The sequence below is a fragment of the Physcomitrium patens genome, chromosome 7, assembly GCF_059467195.1.
Source record: "Physcomitrium patens ecotype Gransden chromosome 7, ASM5946719v1, whole genome shotgun sequence".
Taxonomy (NCBI): Eukaryota; Viridiplantae; Streptophyta; class Bryopsida; order Funariales; family Funariaceae; genus Physcomitrium; species Physcomitrium patens.
The window spans coordinates 9,433,420-9,448,926 of record NC_143416.1 but is presented as its reverse complement, the minus strand read 5'-3'; the positions used below and the strand labels follow the sequence as shown (position 1 = coordinate 9,448,926).

The 15,507-nt window shown below is 38.4% G+C and overlaps 3 protein-coding genes across 10 annotated transcripts; all 3 read left to right on the top strand.

Moving 5' to 3' along the window:
- Positions 1-29: 29 nt before the first annotated feature.
- LOC112284646 (uncharacterized) lies at positions 30-2,167 on the top strand. Of its 5 annotated transcripts, none has more exons than XM_090251909.1 (5): positions 30-170; positions 439-715; positions 1,066-1,120; positions 1,266-1,440; positions 1,701-2,167. In XM_090251909.1, exons 4-5 carry the CDS (start codon positions 1,390-1,392, stop codon positions 1,851-1,853), a joined length of 204 nt encoding a protein of 67 aa, XP_090108035.1. In that variant the 5' UTR covers positions 30-170; positions 439-715; positions 1,066-1,120; positions 1,266-1,389; the 3' UTR covers positions 1,854-2,167. The 5 variants fall into 5 exon arrangements, 4 of the variants coding, with proteins under 4 accessions (XP_090108035.1, XP_073391264.1, XP_090108034.1 ...); XM_073535163.2 differs by having other exon boundaries at positions 32-170; positions 417-715; XR_012217848.2 differs by having other exon boundaries at positions 156-275.
- A 699-nt stretch (positions 2,168-2,866) lies between these two features.
- On the top strand, positions 2,867-6,257 carry LOC112284645 (peroxisomal adenine nucleotide carrier 1). 4 transcript variants are annotated; one of them, XM_024524643.3, is made up of 7 exons: positions 2,867-3,326; positions 3,740-3,824; positions 4,078-4,273; positions 4,461-4,692; positions 4,807-4,953; positions 5,259-5,437; positions 5,618-6,257. In XM_024524643.3, exons 3-7 carry the CDS (start codon positions 4,131-4,133, stop codon positions 5,985-5,987), a joined length of 1,071 nt encoding a protein of 356 aa, XP_024380411.1. In that variant the 5' UTR covers positions 2,867-3,326; positions 3,740-3,824; positions 4,078-4,130; the 3' UTR covers positions 5,988-6,257. The 4 variants fall into 4 exon arrangements, with proteins under 4 accessions (XP_024380411.1, XP_024380412.1, XP_090108033.1 ...); XM_024524644.3 differs by having other exon boundaries at positions 2,882-3,326; positions 3,740-3,836; XM_090251907.1 differs by having other exon boundaries at positions 2,882-3,326; positions 3,422-3,836.
- Positions 6,258-8,256: 1,999 nt separating this feature from the next.
- Positions 8,257-11,590, top strand: LOC112284476 (uncharacterized). The gene is made up of 2 exons (XM_024524297.3): positions 8,257-8,319; positions 8,823-11,590. The coding sequence occupies exon 2, from the start codon at positions 9,260-9,262 to the stop codon at positions 10,799-10,801; it is 1,542 nt and encodes a 513-aa protein (XP_024380065.1). The 5' UTR covers positions 8,257-8,319; positions 8,823-9,259; the 3' UTR covers positions 10,802-11,590.
- Positions 11,591-15,507: the final 3,917 nt, after the last annotated feature.

Here is a 15,507-nt window from a genome sequence, read left to right as displayed (position 1 = left end):
GAAGGCGATGCACAGACGCAATCTCGCCTTCAGCACCATATCTATCCTCTCATGTTCCGTTGTACGTTGCATGTGGGTTCTTTTCTGAAGCTTTCGTTCTAACTATCCTGACCAGGTTCTTCTAGTGGTTGTGCTGCATCGCTAACTGGCAAGTTTTTCAATCCCCGAAGGTACGCCATGGTCGCCGCTGCTATTGCCTATCTCAAGTGTGTGTCCAATGACATGTTCTTCCATGAGTTTCTGCGTCTCACGAATCTCGCCCCCAAGAAGTAGAAGTGCGTCATGCTCGTTGGTTTGTGGCTCTTGCGGGTTCTTGGGATTTTGTTGAGATTTTTTGTGTTTTTGGAGTATTTCTGAAATTTTCTTGTTGCTAACAATTGAACAAAGATTGAATTCTCGCTCGTTGATGTGACCAGTTTGGGTATGTTGGGCGTCCAGGATGTGGGGAGGGAACCCGGATCCTCATTTTCAAGGAGGGGCACTGCCTGGACCGGTTGGCGACGGGCGGTATTCTGCGCGCAGCGGTTGACCAGCAGGCGTCCTTAGGCGTACATGCCAAGGCAGTCATGGACCATATACTCATAGGCTCCAATTTCGTGGCATGGAAAGTGGATGAAAGTGGTATAGGGTAGAAGCGGGTTCTGGGTTTGCAGCATGTATTGATATAGATGGAGGCGTTTGTTGGCAAGGCGCATTGGTGCTCGATGACTTAGAGGTGAGCATGATTGGCGATGGTTTGAAACGGGCGTCATACTCGCAGGATTTTATTCTAGCTGGTTTCTCCCCATTGTCGTTCAAGCAGAAGAAAACAATGATGCTATTATTCTTGTTCTTGCCCTCTTTTGCTTTCTGGATAATTGTTTAACCTTGAGCTCTGTGATCCGAGCAATTCGTACCTCAATGGAGTACCTAGTTTTGTCAATGCTAGTGATATTCATGCACTCCTAGCAGTTGGAATGCCACTCTAGGAAAGCAGGGCATGAAGATCGTTAAGTTGCTATATGTAGAGATTTATGATGCCGTTCTTAAAGAGCTTACCACTGACCGGTGGACTCACCTTGCCAGTGGCCGATCTTATATGACTCCGAGTTCGCACCCTCGAAGGTGGCTGGCCGCAGTGGTATGAGTTTCACGGTCATTTAACTTAATTATGATATTTCATTTCTAAAACAACACAATTCGTTATTCTCTGTACCTTGTTACGAAAGCGGCTTGTCATGCTTTGTTAGAAGGAAACTAAATTTCTTGTAATGGGCACTTTGCAGGGACACAGGTGCCAGTCTCTTCCACGTGGCCATGCAAACATCTAGGGTCAGAGCATATTTTTAGGTTTGAATTTGTGGCCAGCAGATCACTGGAGTGCATTTGATTCAACGCAAAGATGACACCATGGAAGTATGGAAGAAGTTTCTGCCGTCGTTCCACGAACAGTCCACACCTGTGAGTTTTCTGTTGCATGTTCCCAGCTGTTCTTTCCGGTTCATTTTCCAAATTAGAGAATGTATCTCGGAAGGTTTATATGTTAGCTCTTACTTGATCTGTATCCTTGAACGGAGCAGTTGAGTCAGTTGCATCTTTACTGCAACTTCGTTAGAGCTGCAGATTGAGTGTGGAAGTTGTCGATGTGTTTAGAGACCATCACTTATTTTGTACTACTTTGTTGCGGGATGTACATCTTTGTTGAAATTCGTCACATCCAGGTGATTGAGTACTACACTCAAAAGGGCATTGTAAGGAACATTGAAGCTGCGAAGTCAGCTACAACATTCGTCAGTCAGGAGATCCAGAAAGCCAGAAGTCTGAATGCTGTACAGCTAATTTACTACTTCGCCTGCTCGAGCCAGCTTAAGTAAAATTTTGGCTGTTTGAACTGCTTTTGAAGCGGAGGTTGCACACTTCTCCCCTTCTCCCCTTCTCCATCTGCCCATGCATCTAATTTGGCAACGTGATTCTCTAGTCCATCTATTTTTGAAACTGTGATGAAAAAACAATGGAATCAATTTTCTACTCCTCGAGCCACTGGGGAACTAGGACGGTCAGTAGGATATATACACAAGCTCTCAAGCAGGTTCATATGAAAGATTCTTTTTATTCAGCTCCGATGTAACATTCCAACACAGTCGCATCATGTGATTGAGACTGAAAAAAGAAGCCCTAGTTTTTTACACTTTCTGCCTCTTGACTGAATCTTTGAACCATTTTCCATTTTCATTGCAACGCGCAAGACTACGCGTGTTTTGTTGGTCAGGGGTGAGGTCATAGCCTCACAGAATAGTTACTTTCTACTGTTGGATTCGTCAACAAAAGGATTTCCGGAATTCAAAACTAGTAGCCCACAGATTTGGCATGCAAGAAAGTGAAGGCGGGTGGAGGATTGTTCACGGTTAAGGCCCCAGCTCTGCTTGACGTGCTTTTTCGAGGTCTTCCCGGTTACCCTCAGCACGATTCACTCGTTTATAACGCAAACTCCTTGATGCCGCTACACATTACAAACAAAAGCGCGACCGCCTCTTTCTGTCGATTCCTCGGCTTTTCACACCATCGCCGAAAAGGCCACACCTGGTGACCCCACCTCCTGCCTTTCAACGTCCAGATGCCGTTAGTCAGCCAACTCGCTCAAATGCCTGATGAATCACACACTAAATAAAACACCCAAACCCAAGAATCCATTTCGACACGTGGGCATTCTAATCAGATTCACCAAAGCGGCAAATTCCAGCATTGCCAGATCATCTTCATGCCCGCTGAACATCCGCATCGTATGTTCCCCGGAACTAACATGCTCTCCGACATCTATCCACATTCTCCCTAAACCTACAGCATCTCCTATTTTGTTGATCAATCTGGCTATCTCCGAAAGCCCTATTGCCCCTAAGTGCACACCGAAGATGCCAATTTCGGAGTTCATCCGATGGGCTTACCGATGCCGTTAGATTTTAACTGGGTGCGGGATCGGGGGTTGGGGTTGAAGTCCGGCAAGGCAGGCGGCTGTGAAACGTGGAGACCTACGGTCATGAATTTCGGAACTTGGCAGTGTGCCAGCGTGTGATAAGTCTTCACCTCGTCACGCTTCGCACCTGCAGTGGCAATTGAGCGTGGGTAGGATGATGCTGCTGCTGCTTAGAATTTGGTGTTCATCGACAACGCGATCGAGAGTTCGTTGTCGACCTCAGTCCGCGCGGAGCTTCAATTGTTGGATGTACTTGTAGTGCTTGAGTGACTTGGCCAAGTGACTACGCCAGAGGTTTTGCAGGACACGAGGATCTGTGTCAGTGAAGCAATCGAATGAGTCGCAGTTGGGTTTTGGCACAGTTGCGGTTAATTGGGTGAGCTTTCTCAAAATCATTTGCCCTAGTGCGAGGTTTTTCTTAACGCGTGAGTTTTAGAGTTAGGAGAATGATCTCTTGGTTTTTGTTTGCAGAATGAGTGTGAACTTGCTTATGATCGCCGCGCGATCGATCGCGACTTTGTGGGAAGGGATCGTCTATGTTGGGGTTTTCGTTTCTAGTTTTCTTGCGGTTTACCAACACTAAGTTTCAGAGTTTAATTTTGTGAAATGCCTTGTGTGTGTTGCTGTTGTGGGTTGACTTGTAGACCTCATCAGAGCGTTAGTTCAAAAGCATTTCACGTTTATGAGTTGACGTTTTTTTTTACTTTATTTTTTTTCCATTTAGGAATGGATTTTGGGTTACAGAGGTTTGCTTGGTAATTTTATGGAGGATCTTGTTGTTGATTTTAGGATGAGGAGTTGGTGCAAGACACTCGAAATTGCTGAACTGAGTGACGAAGTTGTGCTTGTACAGAGTCTTCTCTAATTGTGAAGTGTAAGTGAAAGTGTGAGTATTCAGAATCTTTACTAATACACAAGAGAAGCGAGGATTCTGTTGTATGCTATGGATGGCTTGTAAATGTGAATTACTTTTATTGCATAATTAGTTGAAAACTTGTCGTGAATGTCGAACATATCTGGGAGTAGAAAATTGCTGTCATGCGACCATTGCTCTCTTTATTCAACTCTTTCTTTTAATGCGGCTTCGGAGCAAGCTTGAAGGACTTAAGAGTTAATTTGGGGTGCAGAGAGTGCGAAAAACTGAATTGTAGTAAAGTGGGAAGATTAAGGAGCGAGCAAGATGGCTTTGGATTTTAAGTCTTTGACGGAGGCGACATCTGGTGCCGTTGGAGGACTTCTTAGCACCACCATTCTCTATCCGTTGGATACATGCAAATCCAAGTATCAGGCGGAAGCTAAAGCTGGAAAGGCACGAAAATACAAGTAAGAACATGGGTGTCGACGCCGATCATGGCATAATGAAGCCCCGGCATCTTCATCGTAGACTGATTTCCGGTTCCTTGCTCACAACCTACATTCTGTATCCTGGTTTTGGATCAGCTGGAGTGGTGACTCAAAGCTGTAAACGATGTTGATTTCAGTCACTTATCGAGAGTTTTTCATTTTACAGGTCTTTGTTTGATGTGTTCCAAGAGTCCCTCAAATCTGGCAAGATTTTATCCTTGTACCAAGGCCTTGCCACGAAGAATTTGCAGTCGGTCGTTTCTCAATTTATCTATTTCTATAGCTACAGCATCTTCAAGAAGTGGTATTTAGCTAAGGCTAGAGTATCCAAGATGGGCACTGGAACTAATCTACTAGTAGCTGCAGCAGCTGGCACATGCACTGCAGTATTGACACAGGTTTGTAACTAATGCTGATTTTTCTGAAGTGCGAAGTGCATGATTTTCTTTTTCTTTTATTTCTTTTTCCCACATCTACACGAGTTCATAATATCTTGGGTGAATTGGGTGCAGCCACTAGATGTGGCGTCAACTAGGATGCAAACGAGCGCATTCGGAAAGTCGAAAGGATTATGGGCCACATTGACCGAAGGCAGCTTGCAGGAGGCTTACTCTGGCTTTGGAGCATCTCTTGCGCTTGTTTCTAACCCTGCAATTCAGGTACCAAGTGATTCTCATTTTTCGAGAATTTTAACAGAAGGCTGTCCGTCCTTCAGTCACTTGAGATTTGATAGATGAATGTCCTGCTTTTCTCGATCTACACGTAGTATTGTGGGAAAGGATTTTAACTTGAACTATCCTTCGGAATGGATTTGGGCTTCTGACTTCTGTTTGTTTCCATCCTGTGTTTTTGTTTGCGGTACAGATTTTAGTGGGTATTGTGGTGGTTCTGATTCGGGTAGAATAACATGGTTACGAACACGATGAATTAACTAACGAACATTGCTTTGGGGATTTTGTTACAGTACACCGTATTTGAACAGCTGAAGGATTTCCTATTACGACCAGAAGTGGTCGTCGAGGTTGTGGGAACGGATCAGCCTCTCAGTAGGTCGTCTCCGAAGGTGCTGACGGCTTTCCAAGCATTCTTGATTGGAGCCTTTTCCAAAACTATTGCTACAGTTATCACTTATCCAGCCATCAGGTACATTTTTTATTCATTTCATGTTACATACTAACAATGCCGGAAATATTATGATTTGGGGATGATTACTGTTACTAGTCATGTAATAATTTCATCATGAGAAGTGGTCAAACGTCGTGGATTTACACATCAAGGAGCTGTTTTTTCTCGTATGCTGAGTTGTGATTGTTTTGTTTGCAGGGCAAAGGTAATGCTTCAAGCAGCCGAATCTGACGAAGACAAGGTCCTGCGTCTGAACAGTTCAACAACAAACCTGAAGGTGAGACGCCGTGCTAGAAGCATGGTGGAAGCGTTTCATCAGATATGGGCAGAAGAAGGCTTGAAGGGCTACTTCAAGGGACTGAACGCACAAATCGTTAAGACCGTTTTATCTGCTGCTCTCATGCTTATGATCAAAGAGAAAGTTGCTAGGAGTACATGGGTTGTCATGTTGGCGATCCAGAGATGGTTGCTTGCAGGGGAGAATAAGCTCAAGTCCGTCAGCCTTCCTGCGTCTACTGTTGCTCCCATAGTTGGCATTGCTATTTCTTCAAACGCTGCTAGAGGATAGAGCCCAAGCTTGGGTTATGAAGGCAGTGATACCCTCATCCAAATGGCTGTGTTCCCAACTCAATGATTCTGTCACATATTAGTCATAGATTTAGATTCAGGTGCGTAGAAACAATCCACTGATAAGGGGGTTCAAGGCCATCTGGTTTAATCGGCGAAGAAGAAGACTAGTATTCGCTTCTAGATGCTCTTCTATTCGGCTTTGAATGGAATGCTCTCCTCTTCTGTATACTTGTTCATAACAACAAAGATTTAGCGAATTCTTAAAGTAGATGCACATTTCCATTTCGGAGCATGTGATGATAAAAGTGAATATTTGTTAACTGAATTGTTAGGTGATACAATCACATTGCTAGACGTGGTTGCCTGTAGCAGGAAATACCCAAGATGGTCTTCCAAGGTTTGCATTATTATAACAATTAATGTTCCAGTAATTAGTTCAGTGAACATTGGCGAGTAGACACAAATGACTAGTACCAATTTATTTTCTAGTAAACACACGTTTATAACCATTTTTTTCCTTCACTATGAAGTCTAAGTCCGTATATCACAATTAATAAATTAATGAAATTGTTCCATTGCACGCTCCATGTGTGAACTTCCTTTAGAACAACATGGTGTTAGAGCAACGATTATTGTAAAATACCTTCTCCTTCATGATCTAATATTAAATTTTAATCCAGTGGCTGCTCGAGCTTTTTCTTGAACAGTGGATTGATTCTTGGTAGTACAACAACAGCCTCTTCATCTTCAAGGTATGCTTCTTGAGTATAATAAAGATCTCTATGCAGTGCAAAACATTATTACTGCATGAAACACTAAAATAAAAAAGATCTTGCACGCCTTCGCAACTCAAGAATTCAAAAGTCCAGTCTAACATAATTATCTTTTGTGGAGAAAAATGTCTAATAAATCTAAGACTGCTTTTTATTCCCAAGCAAGTGATATATATATATATATACATATATAGATACTTTTATTTTATTTTTTTCTATCTGAACATTTCAAAAAGAAAAATAGAGGGCACTATAAGAAATAAATTTCCATCTTCAAAAAACCATTACAATAAAATTTCTCAAAAGTTGCCATAAATTGCATGCAATACTATTATCCTTCAAAATGTAATCTTCTCTTTGGCGTTACACCAAATTCATGGAATGCTTTTAGAACTGTACAAGATGTCATAATTTGTTTTTTTAAAATAATTTTACTATATTTTCAAGTACACTACAAAATAATAATAATAATAATAATAACTTCATTTGAAATTGACATCTCATCACTATCCACATCAATCTCATGGTCACACTATTTCCAAGTTTTACAACCACAATAAGTCTTCACTACTGTAAAATTCCACATCATAAAACGTATAAAGTATTGCAATCATAATAATAATAATAATAATAATAACAACAAGTTGAAATTCACTGTTCTAGGCTCGAAATAAGATTCCAAATTCTATTAAGTTTGAGGTCATGAGGCACATGTTCTAATTGAGGAATTTATTTCATGGTTTTGCTAACATTAACAATAGTAATCCTTTGCTTTGAACGTTGATATCAGTACGCTCACTTACTTTCATTTTGGTTCAATACCATAATGCCTTCCCGCCATACAACCCTTAATGAAATTTTATGGTTTAATTTGTTCCAAAACTGATTGAACTTTTTTTAAATAAAATATCATATTTTACTAAGACTAACAATGATTATTTTACTTATCTTTTGAATGACCGTATTTTCACTCATTTTTTACGGCGTCACCAAGTATTGTTTAATTCTGGAGAGGTATTCAACAACGTTTTAATTCCCCAATTGACAATTTTAGTGAAAACATGTACAAATCACTATCTTTAATCTGAAAAAGTGTGATGATTGTTTTGACATAACACAACAATTTGTGCTATGTTTGGTTGCCTAATAAATTTATATGGTACGGATATATATATATATATATGTATTTATGTATATTAGTAGTAACATGTTATATGGTAAAAGATATGCTAATGTAAAATTCTAGATATAAATCCACTTGATTCACATCGAACGTGCGACGGTGATAGAACCACCTTTATTTACCTTTATAAGATACAGAGTCAACTTTCTTTAATTAATTAGTAATAAGGTCAGCGTGCACTCACTGCCAGGCACCTTCCAATCCGGTACCCAAAGCCGTGGCACCAATCAGGGAGATTAATAAAGGCGGTGCCTTTGGAGATGGGCATGCACAAACAGTGGTAAATTGCACGAAGGGCATTAACTAGGGTTGCAAAATACGGCACCCACTGGGATTGTGTGCGTTAAGGTTGTTGTTGCTGAGAAAGAGACAAGGTGAGTATTAGCTCTGAAACTTGATGTATTTATGTATGTATGTATGAGAGAGAGAGAGAGAGAGAGAGAGTGTGAGTGAGTGATCTTATAAACATGTGAATGCGTATGGGTGCGTGCTGTTGAGCAAGATTCTGAACCAGTTGTTTTGTGAGTGAAAGTTTTTGCATTTTTTCTTTTTAACTTTAGCTGCCAGTAAGAATATCGCTGCGCTGTCGATCTTAGGGGGTTTCTGCTAACTCGCCGGCGATGTGTTAAAGCCCCAGCTGGGCTCCGCCAGGAATCGTGACATGGTGCATTATCAGGAGTTGTCATCGTCGTTGTCATCGTCGTTGTCATCGTCGTCGTCGTTGTCGTTGTCGTCGTCGTTGTCGTCGTAGAAATTCGAGACGTTGCGACACGTGAGAAAGAGAGAGAGAGAGAGCGAGAGTGAGTAGTAGTGGAAGCGGTACTGCTGCTTGCACTGGTAACGAGAATGCTCACATTTTTTTTCTTTTCTTGGACAGATCGAAGCGGTCCTTTCTCCCCCGGCGTTGTAATTAACAGCAGCTCGACGATCGTGGGATAGTGGGAAACGTCAGGGATCATTGGCTAGAGGGGATGGAGTTTAGTCACTGCGGGAAGCGACTCCGTGGTCATGGTGGTGAAGGGTCTCACTACCTCGTCAGGGCATGCGTTGCAGGTGCTTCATCGCGACCCGGCTGTTTTTTAATCGGTTCTCATTTCGCTGCAGTGTGCTCCCGCATGCACCTAAACCGCAGATGTGACCTACCACCTCCTGGCCGCTGGCACTGATGGAGTGAATTGCATTTGAATCCAATGTTTCTGTTACGCAAGGCGGTTGCCAGTAGGTGTGCGCGATACGTTGTTGTGACAACGTGAAGCGCTGCATTCGGAGTTTTTATATAGTGTTAAGTCTTGGTGAAGATCAGAGGGTGGCACGATGACGCCCATCTCGGAGGCGAAGGGGAAGTCGTGCTCGAAGCAGCCGGTGAAATTTATTCAGTTGATCTCGTTTTTATTGCTGTTCTTCCTCGTAGGCGAGTTTTTCTTGCAAAAAGAGCTCGCCAGCAGTCCGAGGGCACGGGTAGCGTGCTCACGGTTCGAGAGGGACGCTCTTGCAGTGCTGCGGCTCGGAGAATCATGGGACAGCAGTCTTTTGGCTGCTCCAGTTCTTGTGAATTCGCCAACGGTGCATGAGACGTTCAGTTCCGATGTTGTCGTGCACTGGGACAATCTCACCGAGCTTGCACCAAAGGGGCTGCGAACTCACATCGACACAAGAGACAGTGACAATGTTCGCTTCATGCGCTACGGGATGCCGCCTCTGAAGAATGTGTGCATCACTCCCAAGGGGACAATCGTGGTGGTCGGTTTGTCTCCGGAAGAATTTTTGCAGGACCTTGCAGCAGCAGGGAAAGTCATGGTTTCCGAATGGGGCGAGACATATAACTGCTCATCGAACTGTCCAGGCTCAGCTTTTGAAAAAGACACACCGAAGGACGCCTTGTGGCTCGCTGGAAACACTACACACATAGTTCCATACCTTGGGAATGTTTTCCACCATTTTTCCGAGCGCGTGTGGCCGCTTTTGTCTGGTTTTCAGGATCCAGTTGACGGGAGCTACACACCTGTGAACCATTATTATGTGCACCGCATGCACAAATGGCTGGAACAGGCTCACCACAACATGGACCGCAACACATTCATGTACCAAGTTGCGATACTGGCGAAAACCGCTGCACCGGGGGCAAAGTTTCTTCAGCACGGAGAAAATGAGGCTCGACCACTGTGTTTTGAGAGCCTAACTCTTTCAGCTGACGCAACTGGAAGAATGACTCCACACCTAGGGCTGCAGAACTTCGGTCCAGCTATCGACCGTTATCGCAAAGCAGCCTACAGCTACTTCCGGATTCCAGACCCGAAGTTGTCCACCCCACCACGCCCCATGCGAGTCACGCTCTATGGACGAGGAGATGCTTCTCGGAGACGGATAGTGAACATTGATGAAGTGGCACAGCACCTTCGCTCAATGACGCAACCGCCTCTGCTTGTGACAATTGTTGATGAGCTTCTGGCAAGTGGCGCTTACAACCAGTCATTGCCGGAGGTTGTTTCGCTCATGGCGCAAACTGATGTGTACATTACACCGCACGGTGCGAACACCTGGGCTACGTTGTTCATGCCAAAACGTGCGGCCGTGATCGAGATTTACGGACCTTGTGGTCCTACGACATGGTTGGCGTCGACCATTGTTCCTGCACTCGAGCTGAAGCACATGACGCAAGGAAATCCGTGGGGTGAGCGGGTTGCAGCTCTTTCAGCTGGCAATACGACAGAATGCAAGAGCTCTTACCACACGCCCCACTTCACAGTCGACCTCGCCAAGCTCGACGAAGAAATTCGGTCCCTGCGAGTGCCTGCTGGCCCCGGCGATCGATTGCCTCTCTACTGGCTGTACAATTGGAGTACCAACTCATACTGAAACCTTTTCACATTTTTCGGCACCGCAGTTCCTTTTCTTCCAGTAGCGTGAAGGCGATTTCAGATTTGAAGTCCACATCGAAACCTTCAGGTCGTAATGCTCAAGTTGTTGAAGGTGGTGTTGGCGTTGTGCCGAGATATGTTCATCCAGTTGCCACAGCGGCATGCCGAGTTTTTTTCCTTGTTTTGTGATGTCCTGCGAAGACTCAAACGATTTTTCCTACAGGAATGCATCTGCAGTTGGTTGAAGTACTCGAATGTCATGTACAAAGTGACATGAATAGTAGCGGGAGTCATAGTCGTAGGACTTCTGGCAGATTACTCCATTACTTGACTTGAAGGTGGATTAACTACAAACACATTCAACTTGAGAATTGTTCGCACCGTGAAGAGATTCTTCAGTTCTACAGCATTTAGGTGACACTGATTCACATCTAAACAGAGCAATTGGAGCGGAGGGAGACACACGGATTCATGCTTTCCCCGGGGCTCTCAACATGCTGTAATAAGATGTTGTCTGTAGCTGTATAGAGAGGGGAGAGGGATGACAAAAACAATTAAACAATACTGTCTTGCATTTACCGTTGCATGAATGTCTTGTAACCCAAAAACATATCTTCAAGTGCTTTTCAATTTTTTCCATTATAGTACTCAATAGTGGGCATCGAGGAAGCTGTGACACTTGATAAATTTTAGAGAATCTTCACATTTTGATAAATCCTTCCTTGGGATATTTTTTCCAATAATGCAATGTACCCACAGAAATGAAGAAAGTTTCACTTTGAAAGCACCTACTCCATGTTTTTTTGAAACATCTCTTCCAATTGGGATGTGCCTCTTTTTTTAATCCAATGTATTATCCTCTCCCAAGCATTGAATAGGCAGGAAATATTGGATTGTATTACTGTTGTGTATTGGTAAGTGCATGTGTATATAATAGTTATAATTTAAAGAACTTTGGTGTATTTTACAACTTCAAATCTTGTTAATAATCCTGTGAGTAAAATTACTTTTTGTTGAAAGAAGAAGAAAGTTCACAAAAATTATTAAAGATATATGAAGGATTGCTGCTTTATAAACTAAAAGAAATGCACTTGATTGTTCACAGCCATGCAATTGTTTCTTAAATTCATTATGTCATTAGTGCATTTTTACATTTATTCTTCATGCCTTATAATTAAAAGCCATAAAATGTTTGAGTGTAATGAAGAAAAGAATGAACAAATAAATGAGTAATAAACATTTTAAAAATCCCTCATTTGACTATTTTTTAAATTTTCTTTTAGGCATGTTTTATTTTTATTTTTTTAGGCATGTTATAACAGAAGTGAAACTAACATAATGTTTTTAAGAAAAAACATTTGCTGAAGTTTGGAATAAAGTCCCTCTACTTTTCTAACCAAGATCTTTAATATATTAGACTTAGCATGGAAATATTTTGAAAAAAGAGAATAGAAAAAAAAATTGATATCCAAATATTAATGAAACCATAAAAATTTAACTAAAAAAAAATAAAAAACTAGACATTTAATAGATCTCATTTATACAACTTATCTTTATATATATATAATCTAGTTTTAGATTTATTTTATTTTAATGATTACTTTAAATATTTTTAAGAAATTGGAATTTTATAAGTTACAAAAATCATTAAAAACTTAAAATTAAATTAAAAAGTCATTGCATGACATTTGAGGGATTTATTAGATAAAAAAATTAAATTCATAGTTACTATCTAAACTATAAAAATTGTTGAGACCATAGAGTGAAATTTGTTGATTTTTAAAATTTATGTAAGATTATTGTGATTAAAACTTCTATTTGTATGAATTTTTGGACTAATAATTAAGCTTGTAAGCTAGTTATTTTTTCATTCACAAATAAAATATTCCATATGCTGTAGTTGTGTAAGAGAACCTCAAATTTCATAACAATATTTTATTTCTTATTTGTGTTTTCAATGCAATGGCTGACAAACAATTCATTCTACAAGACACAAGAGAGCTCTTGGAAATTCATGGAGGTTTCAAATTACGTATCATCTTGATTAAGAATGCACTAAGTGTTTGATTGTGGAAGGTAAATTTGTATTTTACAATAAATAAAGAACCTAACAATCCTAATCAAATTCCAATTGAATCTTAACAATCCTAATCATATCTTATTTAAATTGTGAAGAGATCTTAAAGAATTTTTAAAAAAATCCTAAAGAATCATAAAAAAAATCTTTCAAAAAATCTTTATAAAGAAAATCTTAAAGATATCATAATCAAATTCTAAATAAATCATTAAAAAATCATATATAAATCTTAATAAACTCTAATAAAATCCTAAATAAATCTTTAGTAAATCCTATATAAATCCTAATAAAATTTTATATAAATCTTTAATAAATTCTAACAATCCTAATGAAATCCTAAAGATAATCTAACCAAATTCTAGGTAAATTCTAACAAACCTTAACCAATTCCTATAGTAGTCTTAAAATCTTAATAACTAAGAATTAAACCATTGATCTTGCTTAAAAATTTACAAACATTTTATCCTAGAAGTTAATAGCAAGCACATAAAATTTTAAAGAAAATTGAACTTACTAATTGAGATAAAAAAAAATCCTATTTTCTTATGTCTTGATGATTATTATTCACCAATCTTAATATCAATGTACTAGCAATAATAGCTCTTTATTAAAGCATTCACTTTTTTAAAATTTATTTTTATTTTTATTTTTATATATAAATTAAGTTTATTATTTGATTATAAAATCTTATTTCAATTTGACTAGTAGATTGCTTTAGATTAAAGAAACCTTTACTAACCATTAAAATCCGAATTCAAAGACTCTAAACCAATTGAATATTATTAACCTTTAATTTGATTTTTTGATTGAGTTTAAATTAAAAAAGCACATTTATAACAAGTAGATCTACAATCCTACAAAATTTCACTTTTCAATATGCTACTATAGTCACAAATTTTCAATAATATAAGTCTTTTTTATTTCCTAAAATTCCAAATCACCTAAAATACTTCTAACTTTGTAAAGCTCTTACAAATTCAATATCAATCTAAATTACTCCAAATCAATATTCAAACAACCCTCATTAAGTTTTTTTTTTTTTTTTTTTTTTTTTGATATTTTCACTTTCTAATCAACATTAAAAAGCTCCATTTGTCATAAGTATATGGTTTTGTGTCGTAAAGTCTAATTTCATCCTTGGTTTGTAATCAACCTTCTATGGGTATCAATATAAGATTTATCTAAGTAATTTTTTGTTGATTTTTATTTTTTATTTTTACATAAAGATGCCTATAATATTATTATTTTTAGTCTATATTTTTTGCCTCATTTATGGTTCTATAAAGTAAATAGAAGCTTATTTTTAAAAATATATATATTATTACTTATTAATTTCATTACCTCCTTAACTTTTATTTATATTTATAAGACAATTTACTTTTATAGTTTAAAATAAGATCTTCTATAATATAATATTTTCTTTTTTCTTTTATTTAATAGTCATATTACAATAAAATAACAAGCAATATATGATGCCATTTAACTTACACCTAGAGAAAATCATAATAGCTTTGGCTAAATTAATTACAACTACATCACACATAAAGTATTGCCAAATCTTAAATATATTTTGTAAGTGATGGCTATGAAAATCATAATCAAAAGCAAAAAAATTGGTATATATAAAGTTTTTTCATTGAAACTTGTGGAATAAAAAATATATTTACATCCTAAAGATTCATAGCTTCTTATTATAGAAGATGGAAGAAAATCCATTAAAAAATGTATGATGATTTTGTTGTTATATTTGTAGGTGTTCTTTCACAATGATGTATTTGGTGCTTCATTGGAGATGAGCTTGTAGTTCTTAATTTAGTTCCATATCTAGCCAATTACATGTTTTATTTGCATCTTCAAGCTTATTGTGTCAATTAATCTTATTTTTTTAAAATAACTATGTGACAAAGAAGACGTGCTATTCAATATTTTTAGATTTTTAAGGTTTATGATCCATTCTTCAAGGAATAGCCTTTTAACTTTCAATCTTATTACATTTATTTGTATTAATATAAGTTTTAGAGGCACATTTATTGTACTAAATTCTTTTCAAATATGTGCTTCAAAAATTACTTTTATTGGCAAACATCACAACAAAGATGTAACTTCAATGTAGTCAATTACACACACACATATATATATATATATATATATATATATATAGAATTATATGTAAAAATATATAAAATATTATGTATATACACATAAAATTATTCAATTTCAATTATGCAAATACAAGCTATCAAAGCATCTACTATGTGCATACAATTTTTCAAAGCCCAATTCCACAAAATTCAACTTTAAGCATACTAATCTAAGGAAGCAAAGCATTGTAGCTATTCCAAAATACATCTTAGATAATGATAAAGGCAGAGGTATTTGGTTCTAAAAGTAGCATACCTTCTAATTTTCTTCCTTGATAGCATAGATGGAAGACACTATCGTTGAGAATTGCTTGCAAAACCTTATTCTGTTGTATTATGCAGCATAACAAAGAAGCTTCTTTGCAAGACATTGATAAAAAAGACAAAGCATAACTTGGATAGAAATGAAGAAGAGCAAGAAGAAGAATAAAACTAATAAACAAGAAATTTAACCAACCAACAAGAGGGAGTGAAGATGAAAGCAAG

Excerpts from the sequence above, each read along its gene's own strand:
- LOC112284646 (XM_090251908.1), top strand. The coding sequence starts at position 218 with ATGACATGTTCTTCCATGAGTTTCTGCGTCTCACGAATCTCGCCCCCA. Across the intron at positions 276-438 it reads CTCGCCCCCAAGAAGTAGAA|GATGTGGGGAGGGAACCCGG; the intron begins GTGCGTCATGCT and ends TTGGGCGTCCAG.
- LOC112284645 (XM_024524643.3), top strand. The coding sequence starts at position 4,131 with ATGGCTTTGGATTTTAAGTCTTTGACGGAGGCGACATCTGGTGCCGTT. Across the intron at positions 4,693-4,806 it reads GCACTGCAGTATTGACACAG|CCACTAGATGTGGCGTCAAC; the intron begins GTTTGTAACTAA and ends AATTGGGTGCAG. Across the intron at positions 5,438-5,617 it reads ATCACTTATCCAGCCATCAG|GGCAAAGGTAATGCTTCAAG; the intron begins GTACATTTTTTA and ends TTTTGTTTGCAG.
- LOC112284476 (XM_024524297.3), top strand. The coding sequence starts at position 9,260 with ATGACGCCCATCTCGGAGGCGAAGGGGAAGTCGTGCTCGAAGCAGCCG.